Genomic DNA, 19,023 nt, shown 5'->3' with positions numbered 1-19,023 from the left:
AGCTCATAAAACCTAAATATACTCTCTCAGGCAATTTGTTCTCATCAAAGTTTAACATTACTGAGAGTCTGTCAGTCTTTTCATTATTTCTAATGCAATGAGCCTCCTGACATCCTTTACTGCAGCCCCAGATATATTTCTTATGATTTTCTCAGCTGAAACATCAGTTGGGATCCCTGTTATCACACCTCTAACCCTATTCTTCTCTTCTGGGATTGAGCATACTACTTTGTGTCCAATCAGTGATTTTATTCCCAGGGCCATTTTTTGTTATCTATCGTCTTTACAGAACAATATCAATTCATCATCCCTCAATGTCTTGATACTTTCAATTGTACCTAATTTTTGTTTTTGTTAATTTCAAAGGGTTTATGACATTAACAGACTCAGTAGCAAACTTCAGCAATACCTTATACTCCTCTTTCCTCCTTCTTGCCTGGTGATTTCCCTTTTCACTGTCCCCAATTTTTCTTTCTTTTCTGAGTTTCTACCAATTTCCATTCATTACTTGCATTGCCTCCACTATCCTCATCAGCCATTTCATCCTCCATTTCCGGATCACTTCCGGAAGCTACACTAATTCCTATCATCAACGCTCCACTCACAATCCAGCTGTCGCCACCCACCGTGTCTCTCATCGGGTGGCATTTTTATTTTTATAAACATTTTAGGTGTTAGGCACTATATAAGGACGCCGCTTTCACATGGTTCCTTGTAAGATGGTCTTCTCAGCTTGTACACTGTGATTCATCCAACCTTGTTCCTGTTCTGCCTGCCTGGTTTGAATCTGTTTCTGGTTTCTGTGCTTTTGCATACCCTGTATCACCCCGCCTGACTGTGTACCGGATTATTGGACTGCTTTTTCACTGTGTTTTTGCCTGCCCTGTATTCTTTGCCTGCCTCTGTACTGGATTATAGACTGGTCTTTACGCTGAGTGTTTACCTGACTTGCCTGATTACTTTGTCAAGCTCATTAAAGACTTTTTATTATTTACATCGACGTCCTGCATTTGAGTCCTCCCTTCCGGCCCACCCTGACAAAAATAACCTGAATCTGTGAATCTGTCCGTCCCACACTCTCTGCTGAGCTTCATCTATCTATAAGATTGTCATTTCAGTATTTTAGAGGATTTTCCTACAAATAAAAAATAATATTTAAAAAAAAAAATCTTTGCAAAACATTCTATAGCAGCTTTAACTTTGGTTCTCTTCTTTAGATTGATTTGTTTTCTTTATCTCTTTCAGCATGTAACACTCAACATTATTTACATTATGATTGTGTTTAATAACATTTTTATCTGCTAATAAAATTGTTAATCAATTATTAACAAATAAATGAATCACCTGACCTTTAATGACATTTTGTGTGTTTCATCAAATAAAAATCAGCTGTAACGAGTGTGAAACGTAATTCAAGGCTGATCATCAGTATACATGAACACAATGAAAAAGCACATGTCTGTATTGTTCTGTATGTAATGTTAGTGCAGTGCTATTAAACTACTGAACTGTTAATAAAATACTCAAATCTGATGGAATGTACAATAACAACCACTCTATTGTTCATCATTAACATTATTAAAGTTATCCAGACAGAGAAAAAGGAGAGAAGTTAACCTTTTACACCACATTTTTGAGTTAAGTATATTTTAAAGATATTTAATTAAAACTAAATCAACACAGTATAAAATTCTGTATGATGTTTTTTAACAGAATCAAAAGTGAAATTTTTAGAGCACCAGAAACAAAGGTTTTGTCTTCTCAGTTCAGCAAATCCTTCAGTTTAACATTTTAATTCATTGTATTTCTGACCAACACACAAAGTTTGTATTTTTCAGAGTTTGTGTTTTAGGAATGAAGTTTTACTGTAAGATCAGTGAACTGTATCTAAGTGTGTGATTTGTAATTAATGTAAAGTCTGGGGACTCAAAGTACAATCATATGGTTATAAATTCATATTACATCAAATTTAATGTATGTAATGTCTGACTGGAGATAATAAATAAGATAAAGATATCATGTATAAGATACATGATGTACTTACTCAGAAACGTGAAAAAAGCACGAAAATATAACAAAGCCAAAATGAAGAGTGGAAATAATTCCCCAATCGCACTTCCTGAAAAACAGAGAATATTAATTACAGAAATATCAGAGTTTTGCTCGAGAAAGTTCAGTTTGAAAATGTGATTATTATTTGTTTTATTATTGCAAATGAAGCTTAAATAATCTTAATTATGTAAATGTTTCATCAGCATCAGATACACTAAAACTGAAATATTACAGGATTAAACTGATCATAGGATTTGTCTGGCAATGAGACAAGAAAAGTGTAGAATATGTTTAAAAATGAAATAGTTTTAATGTAAAAAGTTAAATGTGTGTCAGGATCTGACCCAGACTTTTTGCACGTGTCTTATTTTTACGTTTTGTGATCACGTGTCTGCCCTCGTCTGTTCCTTCCTGCCTCTACACACCTGTCCCTTATGAGTCTAATTGTCTTGAGTATTTAGTCTTTAGCAGCGCAGAATCACTGTCTGTGAATTTTCACTCCTTAACGTCTTCCCCACTGAGGGGAACGGTGGTGGCTTGGGAGTGTGAGAGAGAAGCGCATGTGACAAGTGTTTGTTGGCGGAGGATGCGGCGGTTGGCAACAGCTAGACTGTGACTGGGTAGGAGATGGAAGGAAGTGAGGAAGTGAGGAGACCGGAAGTGAGATGGGATTTGAAGAAGAAAGCGGGAGAGATAGGAGTGTTTGGAATGTAATGCGATCTGGAAAATAGAAAAAAAAAGGCAACATATACTGTAATATATAGATGAAACAGATAGTTAACAAAGTATGACAATAGTAAGTAAACCACAAGAAGAAGAATATAAAGTGATCATGACACTATCTCAGGAGGGGTCATCATTTGGTGAGGTCATTTGGTAACAAAATCGATAAACAAATTGCTAGGTGAGATCAAAAATGCAAAAGTATTAAGAAGTGGAGCACTGCTGATTTTCTGTAGGAATAAAAAACAACAAAAGAAAGCCATAGAACTGAGTACAATAGATGGCAAGAGAATAAAATGTGTATTGACTTGAAACAATTCGTTGGTTTGAGGAGTTTTCACAGGAATACCTGTAAATATCAAAGAAGATCAAATTAAAGACAATGTAGCAGGGGCAAAAGTGCTGGAGGTAAAACGCCTTAAAACAACCAGAAATGGGGAGAAATGCAATAGCCTGTCTGTTATGATTAAGTTTGATGAAGCAAGACTTCCAAGTACATTATTCATAGGTTACATAAGGTACAAGGTCAGAACATACATCCCTCCCCCACTGAGATGTTTTAAGTGCCAAAGATATAGCCATGTAGCAGCTGTCTGTAAGGGTAAACAAAGATGTGGTAGATGTTCAGGTGAGCATGAGTATGGGAAATGTGGAGAAGGAGTAAAATTGAAATGCTGTAACTGTGGAGCGGAGCACAGTGCAGCCTACCGTGGATGTGAAGCTAGCAAGAGAGCAATGGAGGTGCAAGTCTTGTGAGAAATGTGAAAAAATAGAGGAAAAGAAAGATTTGTTAGTTATGGGAAAAAGTGAATTTGTGTTGTTTCTGGTTGAGGTGATAAACTGCTCGGCACAAACAGACAGAAAGACAGAGAAGGTCAAAATAATAGTTAAATCATGCGGAAAAATATCTAGGAATAAAAGGGCTTAGCTGTGAAGTAGTTGAAGAAATGATAGTTGCAAGAAGTGCAAACTCGCAGTCATGGGCTGGTGGCTCTTTATGATATAAGCTATATTGCAATGGAACTCTAGTAGCCTTATAGCTAATGGACAGGAATTCAAGAGTTTTGTCTCAGATTTAGCGGATAGACCTCATGTAATATGTGTGCAAGAAACATGGTTAAAACAGTTAGACTTTGTATTGTATGGATATAATTCGACTAGGAGAGCTAGAAAAACAGGAAAAGGTGGAGGTGTAGCAACTTTTGTTAAAAATGGGGTAAGATATAAACTTATTAGTAAAGGGAAAGAACAGGAATCTGTTGTAATTGAAGTATGGTCAGGGGAAGATAGCATAAAAATAGTCATTTTTACAACCCTTGCAATAAATTAAGTGCTGGATGTTGGAAAATAGTTTTTGGATCATTGCAGGGCAAAATAGTGGTATGTGGGGATTTTAATGCACACAGTATGTTATGGGGAAGTAAAAACACAGATATAAATGGATTAGCAATAGGGAAATTTATAGATGATAAGGAGCTGGTGTGTATTAATGATGGAAAGGGCACACGGTATAATAGTTCAAGTAATACAGAAAGTGCCATTGATCTAACACTAGTATCAGTTAGAATTGCAGGAATTAGTGCATGGGAAGTAAGGAGTAGATCGACAGTGGGTAGTGATCACTATCCAATAATAACTAGGATTGGCATAGAGATACACCAGGATGGGGAAGCGAAAATACCAAGGTGGAAATTAGATAAAGCTGATTGGCAGACATTTCAAGAAATTAGTAAGTCTAAGTGTGTGGAACTACTGAGTAGAGATATTACAGATGTAGAGGAAATGAATAGTGTCGTAGTCGCAACCATTATACAAGCAGCAGAAGAAACAATTCCTAAAAGTACAGGAAATAAGCAAGGAAAAAGCGTGCCATGGTGGGATGAGAGCTGTAGAATAGCAGTTTAAAAAAGAAACAAAGCATTTAAACAGCATAAAGCTGATCACACACTAGAAACTCTAATTGACTACAAAAGGGCACAAGCAGTAGTTAGGAAAACGATTAGATCAGTCAAGCTCATGTATTGGAGACAGTATTGCAATATAATTGGAAGTGAAATTCAGTTGTCAGATATACGGGGAACAATCAGAAGAATGAGTGGATTAAGTAGAAAGGTGGACATGCCAATGTTATGTAGTAATTTTAAAAATGCAGTTAGTAATGAAATTTATCCACAGTAGATAAGCAGAATAGGAATCAGACACTGTTAGAAAACCCTGGAATTAAAGAAAGTAGAACTGCATCAGGAGGAGACATGGACTTGCCTTTTACTCTGTTGAATTAAAATGGCTATCTTAAATGCACGGCAGACAACACCAGGGAAAGATGCTATATGTTACAGCATATAGCATTGGCATTGGAGGTAGTATTAAGGCTAAATAACATGATATGGAATGCAGGTAAAATCCCAAATGAATGGAAACAGGCAGTGATAGTCCCAATACTCAAACCTGGTAAGAATGCTGTAGACCCGTCAAGTTATAGACCTATAGCGTTAACATCACAAATAGGAAAAGTCATAGAAAGGATGGTAACAGATAGGTTAAGTTACTATATAGAAGGCAAGGGTCTCTTTTCAGCGTAGAAGTCTGGATTTCGTAAGGGTAGGGGGACAATGGACTCTGTTTTGTGCTTAGAAGCAGAAGTTAGGAAAGCACAAACTAATAAGGAAAGTGTAATTGCTGTGTTCACTGAAAAAGCATATGACATGCTGTGGAAGGATGGACTACTTATCAAACTTAACAAATTAGGAATAAAAGGTAAATTATTCGGTTGGATACTAGACTTCCTGTACAGAACAATAGAAGTTAAGGTTGGTACAGAGTATGCAAGTAGGCATATTGTGGAAAATGTTACCCCACAAGGTAGTGTCTGCAGCCCCATACTATTCAGTATTATGATAAATGACATTTTTGATCAGGTAAGAGGAAATGTAGGTAAGTCACTTTACGCAGACAATGGAGCACTCTGGGTTAGTGGAGAAAATGTAGAATACTTAAGAAAGAAAATGCAATAGAGAAAGTTGAACAATGGACTTATAAATGGGGATTTTAACTGTCAATCCAAAAAACCTGTTATTTGCTTCTCTAAGCGCTATAAGGTAGTGTCACTGAAATTGTATGGACAAGATTTGGAACAAGTTAAGATGGTGAGATTTCTAGGAGTTATCTTTGCTGAGAGGCTGACTTGGTATCAACATATTGATAAGGTCAGAAATAAATGCAAGAAGATCAACAACTTGTTGAGATGTCTATCAGGGCGAGACTGGGGAGGGAGTAGAGCATCACTAATAAGCATTTATCAGGCTCTCATGAGAACTGCCTCTGACTATGGTTGCTTAGCATATATGTCAGCATCAGAATCTAACCTTAAAAAGCTTGATGTGGAGCAGGCACAGGCGCTCCGGATTTGTACTAGGGCATTTAAAACATCGCCAGTAACTGCATTACAGGTGGAGGCAGGAGATATGCCGTTACGTATTAGGAGGGTCAAGATCATGTTGGCGTATTGGACTAATCTGCAAGGACATAATATGGTGCACCCAACAAAAACTGTCTTGCAAAACAGCACAGAGCATAGCAAAAGAAATTTTTACAGTTTCAGGTGGGTGGGGAATGCTAAGGCTCAAAGTGCAGGTCTCAATCAGCTGCAAATTGGACCCACTGTGGCAATATCAACGATACCACCCTGGAAATTTATACAACCAGCTGTAATTATAAACTTACAACAAATACTAAAAGAAAACACAAAAAGAATGCCAGAGTGGATAATAGTTCAAAACTATGTAAAGAAGTATCAAGAGGAACTATTCATATTTACGGATGGATCAAAGCAGCCAGAATCAGGCCGAGCTGGTGCAGCACTGTCAATCTACACTGTGGAGTTAGTAGCAATTTTACTGGCATTAGGGTGGGTGGAGGAAAATAATTCGAACACAGATGTCATTATAGCCTCAGACAGTTTATCAGCATCATTAAGCATCACGTAGACAAGACCTCATCCATCAAATACTCCACTTGCTTCTCACGCTTCACAATAAAAGAATAGGTGTCTCCTTCCTTTGGGTTCCTGCCCATGTTGGGGTGGACGGAAATGAAACTGTGGATATACTAGCAAAAAACTCTACAAAGCAGGAAACAGTTGATGTGCACGTACCAATAAGTAGAACAGAGGTCAAAACTATCATAAAACAACACTCACTTAAAATATGGCAGGAATATTGGAACACAGCGGATACAGGACGTCACTTATACAGTATACAAAATCAGGTAGCCACAAGCATGAGGAAGGGCAGAAGCCCAAAGGAAGAGATGCTAATCTCATGGCTTAGAACGGGTCACACTGGTGTAAATACAACACTGTACAGAATAAGAAAACATCCCACTGGATCATGCACTGATTGTAATGTACAAGAGACAGTAAAGCATATACTGTTAGACTGTAAAAAATATGAAGAAGATAGGGCAGAGTTAAAGGCACGCATGGATGGACACGAGCATTTATTAGGAAAAGTGTCTATTAGAATACACAGTTTATTAATTTTGTTTTTATAAATTTTTTTAGAAAAGTTATCCCCCCCCCCCCCCCCGTCTGTGTCTGTGTTTCTTATTAATAAACCGTGTTTTGTTTTTTGGTTTTTTTTGGGATGGGGTGTTTGTTTTTTTACTATCCTGCATTTGGGTCTGTTTTTTTAACCCCGGTTTAATGACAATGTGTGTAAAATTAATTACATTAAATTCTGTGCCTGGATTCTAAATGTTTTATAAATATTAAATAACCTTTAGGATAAGAAGTGTAACATTACCTGTAAAAAGTGCCACTTACTTTGCAATCCCACTGTAAAAAAACTTATGCGTAGAATATCAATGAGTTCTGTAATCCTGTAAATCCTGTGTGGATTAATTTCTGTAGTCCTTTTACAGCATACTGTATTGGGAAAATAAATAATTATTAAAAGGTTATTTCAGAGGTGTGAAAGACCTGTTTAAAAAGAAAACTAATAAAAAAAACATGAATGGTCTTTAAATGTTTTATTACAGCTAGAAAACAAACCCAAAACAAAAGGGAAAGTTTATACACCAGGGAACTTATTCCAGTTTTAGGTCCTGTGTAACTGAGATGTATTAATATACAGCAAACTGCAATATGTCTTTACATGTGAATAATTATAGAACAGAATCATTCACTCATGAAATAAATAAAATACCATAAATATAATGTCCTCAACACTAGACCTGATTCAGTAGGACTGAGAAACAGAAAATAACAGGGATTCACACAGAGGATAAAAGTGCAATTATACTTTTAAATAAATAAATAGATCATTCCAAATCCCACTGTTTAAGCCTCATCACCTGCTGTAGGTTATAACAGACTTTAAAAATCAATTAATTAGAGCAACCAATGAATTTTTTAAAGGAAATAAATAAAGTGAGAAATTAAAGAGGATGTTGTCAGCAGGGATGGTGAAACTTATCCAATAATGGTGAACCTTATTTAAACATCTGTAAAATCACTAATTTAAAATCATTTACAATTATAAACAGTATTTCTTTTTTTATTTTAAATGTGCCTAATAATTTAAACTCTACTGTATATTATTCTGTTATTTAATGTATCATTCAAACATTAAACAGAGTAAATTGTTCAGCTGATCAGTAGACTCGTTAAATATTAATCATCTCTTATATATCTGTCACCTTTTCATGTTTTTCTAGATACAAGACCTTAGAAATTTAAATGAAATTGAATCTGAACAGATTCACTATTATTTACTGTAAGTAGAAATGTTTAGTTTTAGTGTATTAGATGTTAAGATGTGAGATTATGAGGCTGCAGTCTGCACACTCACTAAGTGTGGATTTACATCCATGTAGTAAAAAGTTCATATTGTTTCAGCTGAAACTACAGACTTGTAACACAGAGCTGTGTCTCAATGAGTCTTGTGTGACTTCAGACTCAGTGTGAAGTCCAGCGCCTCCATCTGACTGTCTGATGGAACTACAACATTTCACACTTATGTTCTGGCTGTAAACACATTCACAAATTCTGGAATGACGTCTGAGGATAATATTAATAAATAAATATAACACAGACAAGAAAACTGACATCTGAATTCTGACAGCATCGTAGGTGTTTCTTGTATTAAGAGTGTCAAGTGTCATGAAGCTGTTATTGTCAATTCAAACAGATACAGCTGGTGCAGTACACAGTGAAATGAAAAAAACGTTCCTCTAGGACCCTGGTGCTACATAAACCACAGAACTACCTAAAACGACACAGAACTAAGGACTAAGTCCACAAACACTACATAAAGTTTTACATGTGTCCAAGACAGTGCTGCTTCTGCCTGGAATCACTTTCCCCTTCTTCTGTCTCACATAATGCTGTGATATTGTTCCCAAATTCCACAATCACAGAGTCAGCAAACAGATACTGCTAAATATTTCTTCACTTTCTTTTGTTTTCTTGGTGGATTGTGGGCAATTTTTACTAATCACCAGACCAAAACCAATAACTGAACTTGACTAAAGCCTAACAAAGCTAACTTCATCTGAGAACTTTGTGTGTGCAGTTTGCTGAACAGCAGTCTGTTCCTAACCTGTTCAACAGATACCACAGAAATCTTTACAAATATGAAATGTTGTTATAACTGCTCTACACGTGCACACGTAGAGGAGTCACTTTATATGATTATAAACCGGTCACAACAGGATTTTGAGATTTTGGCATCACAGAAATTAATACTTAATCCAGAAAACACAGAATTCAGATGGAATTTTTCAAAATTACTGTAGAATGTCTGTAGATTTTGGCAAAGACAAAGCATATGACTAATGAACTACTATTACTGTATTCTTCTTAACTTAAAATTATGAAAATTAAATTCAATATCAATTTCATAATAACATAATCTGAACACAGCTTTATAGAAACCTGAGTGACACCAAAGAGTGTGATCATTACTGTACAGATAAACACTACAGAGTCAGTTAGTGTGTGATGAAAGTCTGAGTTATTTATAGTTTTATTAACTTTAGTTTTAAATTTAAGTATATAATATAAAATTAAAGTTATCTATTGTTTAATGATTGGAGCTTGAAAATAGACTGTTTTTGCAAGTAAAATATACACACTGCTTTTATTCCTGTTTCTATTAGACTCTAGGTTCTGGACATGTGATCATTCATCTTCTTTATGTTAAATAACAAGCAGGGAGTATCAATCCTTCACAAGCCAAGAGAAGAAACATGATAAATTGAGAATGTTCTGCATCTTATAATTATTTTCAGGTTACCTGAGATACATGTACAAAATCTCAAGGTGCTTCATATTCACTATATTGTAGATGTTACACAGGTTATTATAATGGCACTGTAATGCTTATATAGTAAATTAGATGGACAATTATCTGACACTTTAAAAAACACTTTAAACAATGAGTGCCTGAACTGGAATGTATCTGTACCTTTGTATCAATTCTATAATTTAATATGAAAAAAAAAGATTTTCGTAAAAAAGTAATTTTACATTTAAAGTAAACAATATCATTTACCCACATCAACTGTCTATACACATACACACACTGTGTAATATAAAATAATAAATGGTTGAAACACCTACCTACCGCAAAATGACTCAGAAAAGGAATAAGTAGGAGCAGGAGCACAATGATCAGAGCCACTTTCAGTTCAGTGCTGAATCTATAGTAGATATCCACAAGAATAGCTAGACAATAAAAATAAAAAACGTTAGTATATACTACACAAGTACACACCATGCTTTGTTAGGATCAACATCAAATGGAAAAAAAATCTAAATACAGAATTAAATATTTCTAAAGGAGGCAAATAATGTATGATGTAATGTATTACATAATGTATGTAATAATGTATAAAATATAACAATTCTAGATTTAGGGATCATTCATACAGTAGACTTCATCACATCAACTGCAGCAAGCAGCCATAAACATTCATTCAGGTACTGATTGGTTTTACTCAAAGCTGCAATGGAGGAGAGCTGACAGAATTGTAACAGCACAAATATAATATAGCAGAATTAAAATACAGTGTCATATACGTCATTAGTGTCATGCTAATTTTCTTTGTATATAATTGTAGCATCATTTACAGGATGTACAAAAGTACATGACTTCTCTATTTCTATTAGAAATAACCAGTGGAAATAATCTGAACCACAGGGCATCAGTAATAATTCTGACAGCTGATTGCAGACTTCTTAGGGACAGGAACGATGGTGGTCTTCTTTAAGATTGTTTTTGAGGATATGAGAATGAACATCACGACCTGGTGCTTTTCTTAAGTTGACCAGACTGAGCCATTAAAACAGCATTCAGTTGTTATGGTCTGCTGAACGTTTCACTGCAAGGATGGTGATGTTATCCCCAATTCTTCAGGTAGACGTCCCCATGTCACAGATTTTTCCAACTTTTCCACACATGCTTGAGGTCAGATCCTTTATAGTTTGCCATGATCTTGTCTCTCTAACTCTTCTTTGCAGACCTGATGACCTTTTGTAGGTCAGACCTGGACTTCCTGTGTCTCTGTGCCACCAGTGTTTGGCCCTGACATCAAGGAGAGGGTAAAGATACACTCACAAAGTTCTGACATATGGAAGCTGGATTTTGGCACCGCTGTGTAGTGCAGTGACGCGTTATCTAACATTATGGCAGGTCAGTGGATAAGACACTGACATCCTGACTGTAAGGTTGTGAGTTCAGATCCCAAGCTGCTTCTGCTAGACCCTTGAGGGTGTGACTGTAGATTGCTTATAGTTTTATAATTAGCTGGTTAGTAATGTCATTTCTACATTTATGCACCACATGCTGCTTCCTCTGAACCAGCTATACAGTATGAATCTGTTACAGTGAGAGAACACTCTAAAGTTAAAAACTCCATGGTGATGTGTTTTGCCATGTAGCCAGTGGACGTACAAAGTAATTTTCACCACTGATTCCCCTGCTGAAGTGATGATTCCCCAAATGTGCAGAACTCAACAAGGTATTTAGTAAGAGTAGAGTAACTAAACGGTCTTCACAAAAGAGGAGTTCAGGACTTCATCTCCTGGATCAGCCCAATACCTTTGTCTACAACTGTCTTACTGCAACTGAGCTCCTGATTTGTGGGCCATGAAGCATAACACTGTATGATCAATTATGTAACATTCTGTATGCAGATACTCAGGCCATTGTCCCATAGAAACACATGATTTTAAAACTATTGTATTCCTTAATTGGTTCTTTCCTAACTTTAAACATATTACAAGTATGTAATAAGATCTTGCAGATAGTAACAGTGTGATGGTTTCATGTATACTCACAAGAATAAGCAGCAACAGTTATCACAGTGTACTGTAGTAGAATTGCCAAGTTGGTAATTAATCGTTTGGGAAAATCTGCAATATAACAAATACACAGCATGTAGTGATTAGGCAAGTGTTTCTTTAGTCCTGCATAGAGTCCATATTTTTACTAATTCCTAGATCCAAAATGCCTAAATAATCAAAAGTACTGGTGAAGGTGTTGTTGAAGGTAGCAGAAAGCAACAGGTGAACAAAAGGTGGTATACAAACTGTGGGAGAAAATCTAGGAGAGATACAGGTAAGGTGTGAAAAGTAAAATAATTTTTTTTTATGCCTTGGCCACCAAGACATAGAGGTGCTTGTGCCTCCTTCTGAGACTCTTGTACCTAAGACTATTACACAATGCTGTATGAATATTCCTCATCTCACTTCAGTAATCCTTCTCTGAACTCAACATATTCGCTCATTCACGTCTGTCTCAGTAAGTGATAATGTAAAATAAAATATTTCAACATACTGTATGTTTGACTTCCTTTCTCATGTAAGTCATCATTAAAAATATATAAAAGATGTATTGAAATTTTTTTTGGACTTTTTGTAATAAAACAATGACTGTAAAGTTCTCACAGGACCAGTGATAATCAAATCATACCTGGAAATGTTTTCAAATCGAGAGCAATCCAAAGTAGGAAAAGGATCCGTACAAAATTAAGTGCTGAACAAGTTGCTGCTTCAGTAAAATACCCTGGAGGAAAAATAAATACATTTTTCAGCCAATAAGAAAATTGTTAGACCAACAACCCAGGGAGTTATAGTCATAATAGTATCTCTTTAATCTAGAACTGTACCAAAAAACCTAGAATTATTATAACGGTCAATTGATAGTGACATATTTCAGCTATAAAATTTCCTTTAATATGTAGTATTTTAAACCTTTGTGGCACAACTGAATTAACAAGGGGTTAAATATCTTTAGTTTACAACTGTAACCCCAGATCTCAAGTGGCATGAGTAAGGTGTGTTTGCATTGTCCCTCAGTAGCAATTGTCCATTACACTAGCCAGGATTGACTGGCAGAGGTTTCTTCTGCAACACCTAGACCAGGGGTCTCAAACTCAATTTACCTGGAGGCCGCTGGAGGCAGAGTCCTGGGCCGCATTAGGTTTTCCACAAAAAAGCTTTGTTCTTCTCAAATCTCTTTATTTTTATTTTTTAACACAAAATAAGATGAAAAAAAATAATTAAGGTGAAATAAGAATTAATAATAAAATAAAATAAATAAATCAGTAATAAATACATAAAATTATAATAATAATGAAAATTATAATAATAATAATAATTAGATTTCTCTAGTCAGCGACAATCTTTTCAGTCTTTTATATCTGCTGTATTCAGATTGAAATATCTGTCTTAACAGTTCTTTAACCTTTAACCTTCTGTGAACGGCTTTCCTGCTTTAGCAATCATCTCACTAACCACGTAGCTAGCTTCGACTGCTGTATTATTCTCTTAGGTTGCTTTCTTGAAGAAATCTTGTTGCATCAGTAGACATGTTTTAAGATTGGCAACCCAGTTGGCTCTCACATCTCCCTGGTATTTTGCATATTCCTCAGTATGTCTAGTTGTGTAAAAACGTTTTAAATTGTATTCCTTGTGCACCGCAACTTTCTCTGTGCAAATAAGACACGTCAGGGTGCCCCTGTGCTCAACAAAGAAATATTGCATTTCCCACTTTTACTGAAATTGTCTGTGCTCATCACCAACCTTTCATACCACTGTAGGCTTTGAAAAATCCCGGCGCCTGCACGTCACTTTGAATTTATTGTGTCAGAGAGCGAGACCTCATATTAACTCTAGAAGTGCCATTGGCGTGTCTGTATAATATATATTACATTTATATACGTATATATACGTATAATGTTTCGCTGGGCAGCAACTTCAAAAACTTTTTTTTGAAGTATTGTGAATGGAGCACGCTGGGACGAATGTTCGCGTGTGCACAATAGAAACAAGGCAGCCAGACACAGAAGTAAACACTCTATGGCAACGCTGCTGTAACATTCACTCATTGAGAAATGTTTCTCAGCTTGCATCAAGCCTGGCCGATGTCCCGCACCTGAGAGCCATATACCCCCACCATGATTGGTAGGTTCGTTCAGCTCCACATTCAACAATGTAAAGTGCCATACATATCAAACTTGCGAGCCGCACTAACATTAAACTTTCATATTAAGACGGGGGCCACAAACTGTCATCACATGGGCCGCAATTGGCCCATTGGGCCGCGGGATTAAGACCCCTGACCTAGACAGTCTAGAAAAGATCACTTCTTCCTCAGTCTGCCTAAGGAGGGTGGTACAATGAGATGGTCAGACATGCTAGTAATAACTTGGTCACCCATGGTCAATTGTTATAAAAATAAAGATTGTGCAAGCCTGTGGGAGGTTGTAGATCTAATCTCTCACACATTCCTAGATGTGGTACAAAGAACAACTTGTGTGTACTTGTCTTATTTTTGGCTTTCACATGTGTGATTATGAAGTTTATCCTGATACAATTGTAAACAGTAAGAAACAATAATTACCATCAGTGAAACCCCAGAGGATGAAGACAATGGACATAGTAATGTTAGGACAAAGGACATGTGCACACTGTATAGCTAGGGCTCTTCTGCTGCTGTCCTCTACAAACAAATAAACAAAACATTTGTATTAAATTTACTTTGAGTTCAAATGTAAACTTACCAAACTTCTGAAGTATTAAAATAAAGACCAGACTTACCTTCCTTTTTATAAGATGTGTAAGATAGAGAGCCTAGTATAAGTGATCCGATTACAACTCCAAGAATACACAAAATTAAAATTGCAATATGCAGAAAGGAAAGACCTGCATGACAGAGACACCAGAGTTATTAAATGGCCAATTTTGCTTTCTTTAGAGTAATGCACACCACATGATGTTAGCCCTGTTAATTTAATTAGACATAAAAATAATAACACTGACCACACTTTAAAAATGAAGTATTTTTACAGAATATAATATGAATTAGTAGGTGAAAATGTTTACCCACCAATCTCCTTTATTTCAATCAGAGTTTCTCCAGAATCCAGCTTTGTGTAAACAGCACACTTATAAACTCCTGCATCTTTACTGGTCACATCTGTAAGCAGGAGGGAGAAGTTTCCATGAGCGATCTCCTCTGTGAAGAAATGAGCTCTTTCATGATAACGCTGGTTCTGAGACTTTGGTTGACTCTCTCCATTCTGCCACCAGTGCACAATAATTTCACTGTCTTTTCTTTTCCAATCCACTTCAAGATCTTCCAATGGAAGAGGAGTTTCCACAAAGCAGGGCAGCATCACTGAGTCTCCCAGCTGAACAATGAGAGGACCAGGTGGGCCGTGGACTTTGAACCCTAAAGTGAATACAAACACTGTTAAAAGATGTCGACCTAATGTGTTAAATGCTGTTCAGGTCAGCATGTCTCAATATTCTTCCCACAGTTGTGTGGGTTGCCTTCATGTAGGCAATATCAGTTTCCTTTACTCTGTTTAGAAACAAAAGTTCAAAGGGTGGCGTCCAATCTGATCCGCCTTATGTTACCTTGGCTAAGATAAACCAAAGTCCAGGTGTAGGAGGTAACTCAGTGTGCCTCAGGTTGGATAAATATCTTTATTATTCTGTGTTGTACAGCATTTCTTGTTTAAAGCTTAAAGTTAAGAATTATGGTAATTTGATAGGTTTAGGGTTTGGCTTGTAGGTGGAGTCAGATCAGGTTTAATTCCGAACAAGCTCCATGTACTTCTGGTTCTGCAGGTAAGAATATCTCAATAGACAATTTACTCTAAATTGCCCCAGTTGTGAATGAGTACAGTATATGTTCGTGTGATGCACTGGGATGGACCACAGAAACCTTAATGAAACCTTTTAAAGCCGAGGTTTTGGCTCCTGGGCAGAGTTCATCCCACTGACTGGAGGACTGGAGGTGCTGAATTATTAATCTAGAAACTTTTTGATCCTTGTACCGTATCTACAGAGGAAGAGCATTATCACTTCCTGCAAATGCATGAACCACAAATGCCACAATAAACATGAAATGGATTTATTGATTACAAATGTAATTATATAATATACAAATATATATTTTCTCCTCCTGGTTCAGGTTGATCTGCAGTTTTCCAGGTGACTATGATGAGTTGAATCAGGGATAAAACATCACTGCATTTACATTGCATTTCAGCTTCGTATAACTAAAAGTGAATTCACAGAACACCAAAAAGCAGAATAGTAGTTCACATTACTCTCTCAGATAAAAACTAACAGCAACAAATAAAAGTCAATTATCAACGCAGTCACAACAAATATTTGTTGTGTTAATAATCTTTTACAATTTTATTTTGTAAACTGACTACATTTTCTATCATCTTTAAATCATTTGAAGTTGTGTTCAGATGAGTTCTGCTTTTAGAATCAGGTCGCATGTCTATTGAAGCTTTGCTGTGTAAAATATACAATTTGAGGTTATTACAAATTAGAATGAAATTAAAATTATTATAATTATAATTATAATTTAAAAAAGTTTATGTTGAGGGGACTTTAATATGATGAAATAATTTAATATTAATATTAAATTAGTGAATCATCGGTTTAAAATGATTCAGTGAAATTTAAATTAATCTTTGAAAAACTGCTTTTTTACAAATATAAAACAGACTACAGTCTTTTGATCAGGCGAAAGTTGTAGATACCTGAACAGTCCTTCAATGTTTTTTTTTTCTTCGTGTTTCCTAAGAAGACTGACGTGTTTCCTAAGAAGACTAAGAAGTGATTTATATCTGTGCATAATTATAAGGATCAAACTTCACTGTAATGTGTCGTGTGGTTAATGGAATGTTTTCTCTGTCAATCACAGACACTTTCTGTGACATACAATTTTAAATCACGGCTACAACAATAAGTGTTTTGTATTGTCCAAGCCTACTTTAAAGCAAAAATCAAATAAAAACAAAAGTGTTTCTCTAATGGCTTTTTGCTGCTCAGATTGGCATTTCACAATGTTCACAAGAGTCTTATGATCAGAACTGTAACCTGACACCAGATGTGGATCAGTAAGATATTTTTTAATGAAATTCAGATACATCAGATATAATCAGATTCACACTACTTACTAAGTCCTTAGCCCTGTCTCTGTGTTATGTAGCACCATGATCCTGGAGAAACGTTGTCTCATTTCACTGTGTAATGTAACAGTTATATATGGTTGAAATGACAATAAAAGCTTCTTGACTTGACTTGACTTGACTTGACTTGACTTGTTGAACCAAAACCACTGTAGACTTTCATGACTGCTGTGCAAATATTTGCTTTAGTTTTCCTTGCGTTAGAATCCTAATGGTATTAAACCCCTGTATTCATTATAAGAAACAATAAAATAACTACCAATAACTATAATAAGAATTAAGAATTAAAATTATTATTGTAATTATTATTATTATTATTATTATTATTATTATTATTGATCCTCTGTATTAGTTTTCTGATTTTAATTCTGTTCTTGGTGTTTGCCCTGGTTAAGTCTGTAAAAGAGTCAGAATGAAGAAAAGAAAACTCATGACAAATCTAGTGATGTTGAGAAGATGGTAGAGACTGTTCACATAACAGCTGCTAACTACACAAGCTGAGAGGGCAGGTTCACTCCGATCACAAACAGGGTGTAAGACAACAAGCAATCACTGATCCCTGTCGTTCCAGTCAACAAATTACTGAGCAGTGATTTTCCCTCAAATTAATCACTGATACTTGGTGATATTTACAGTAATGAAAATTAAAACTGTAATTTCTTGCACAAACATTTTTCTCCATTGTAAAAATATCTTAAAAACTCTATTCTACTGCAAATCTGTCATCAGAAAATCCTCCTCCGTTTTGATATACTAATAACCATGACTATTCAATGACTTTGCAAATTTGTCCATGACTGTATCTAGTTTATAAATATAAATTAATAAAGTAATTTCCATAATTTTTGATGCCTGCAAGGAAGCACATTATCACTTCCTACAAATGCATGAATCAAACCCTCAAGTTTTATTTTTAACAAATGACACAATACACACTTCTGTTAGATTTAGTTATTTACCGATTACTAATGTATTTTATATCAAAAACTATATTTATATAAGTGTTAAATACATGATAGAAATGTATTTATATAAGTATTTATATACCATAAAATGAGTGTATTTATGTATGTAAATGTAATATTATGTATTTATATATTTCTGTTTCCTGGTTCAGGTTGAAATGCAGTTCTCAAGACAAACTACTATGAGTAAAAAAAAAAACATCTTCACACAGATAAAATCTTACACTGCATTTCAGCTTTGTATTACTAAAAGTGGATCCACAGAGCACTAATAAGCAGAATAATACTTTACATTACCGTCACAGATGAAAACTATCAGCAACAAATAAAAGTACATTTTCAGAACAGTCCCCATGTCTGTGAAGAAAACAACACAAACACACACACCCCTCACCCCACAACCACACCCTCCAATAACACCTGAGCATATTGTACAAATATGTGTTGTGTTAATAATCTTTTAAAATTTTATTTTATAAACAGACTAAATTTTCTATCATATTTAAATCCTTATCACACTGTGTTCAGCTGAGTTCTGCTCTTAACATGAGGTTGCATAAATATTAAAGCTCTGTCGTGTACAATATACAATTTATTAATATTAAATTAGTGAATCATCAGTTTAATTCGATTCACTGAAATTTAAATGAATCTCTGCAACACGGATTTTAAAAAAAATATGTAATAGACTATATTGTTTTTGATCAGGCGAAAGTTGTAGATACCTAAACGGTCCTTCAAAGTTTTTTCCTTCGTTTTTCCTAAGAAGAAGGTTATTTAT

At 35.4% G+C, this 19,023-nt stretch overlaps 1 protein-coding gene across 5 annotated transcripts in view; it reads right to left on the bottom strand.

The window, feature by feature from the left end:
* The window catches only part of LOC113650988, a 142,917-nt gene that overhangs the window by 100,398 nt on the left and 23,496 nt on the right, over positions 1-19,023 (bottom strand). For all 5 annotated transcript variants that reach the window (XR_007143633.1, XM_047816949.1, XM_047816950.1 and 2 more), the window contains exons 9-10: positions 7,598-7,699; positions 2,045-2,119 (exon numbers count right to left, since the gene is read on the bottom strand). Coding sequence is in view for 4 of the 5 variants with exons in the window: in XM_047816949.1 (XP_047672905.1) it covers positions 2,045-2,119; positions 7,598-7,699 (177 nt within the window). In the remaining variant the exon portion in view is untranslated. The remainder of the gene's footprint in view (positions 1-2,044; positions 2,120-7,597; positions 7,700-19,023) is intronic.

This window comes from Tachysurus fulvidraco, chromosome 8 (assembly GCF_022655615.1).
Source record: "Tachysurus fulvidraco isolate hzauxx_2018 chromosome 8, HZAU_PFXX_2.0, whole genome shotgun sequence".
In the NCBI taxonomy this organism is placed as follows: Eukaryota; Metazoa; Chordata; class Actinopteri; order Siluriformes; family Bagridae; genus Tachysurus; species Tachysurus fulvidraco.
This window is presented reverse-complemented; position numbering and strand designations above follow the sequence as displayed.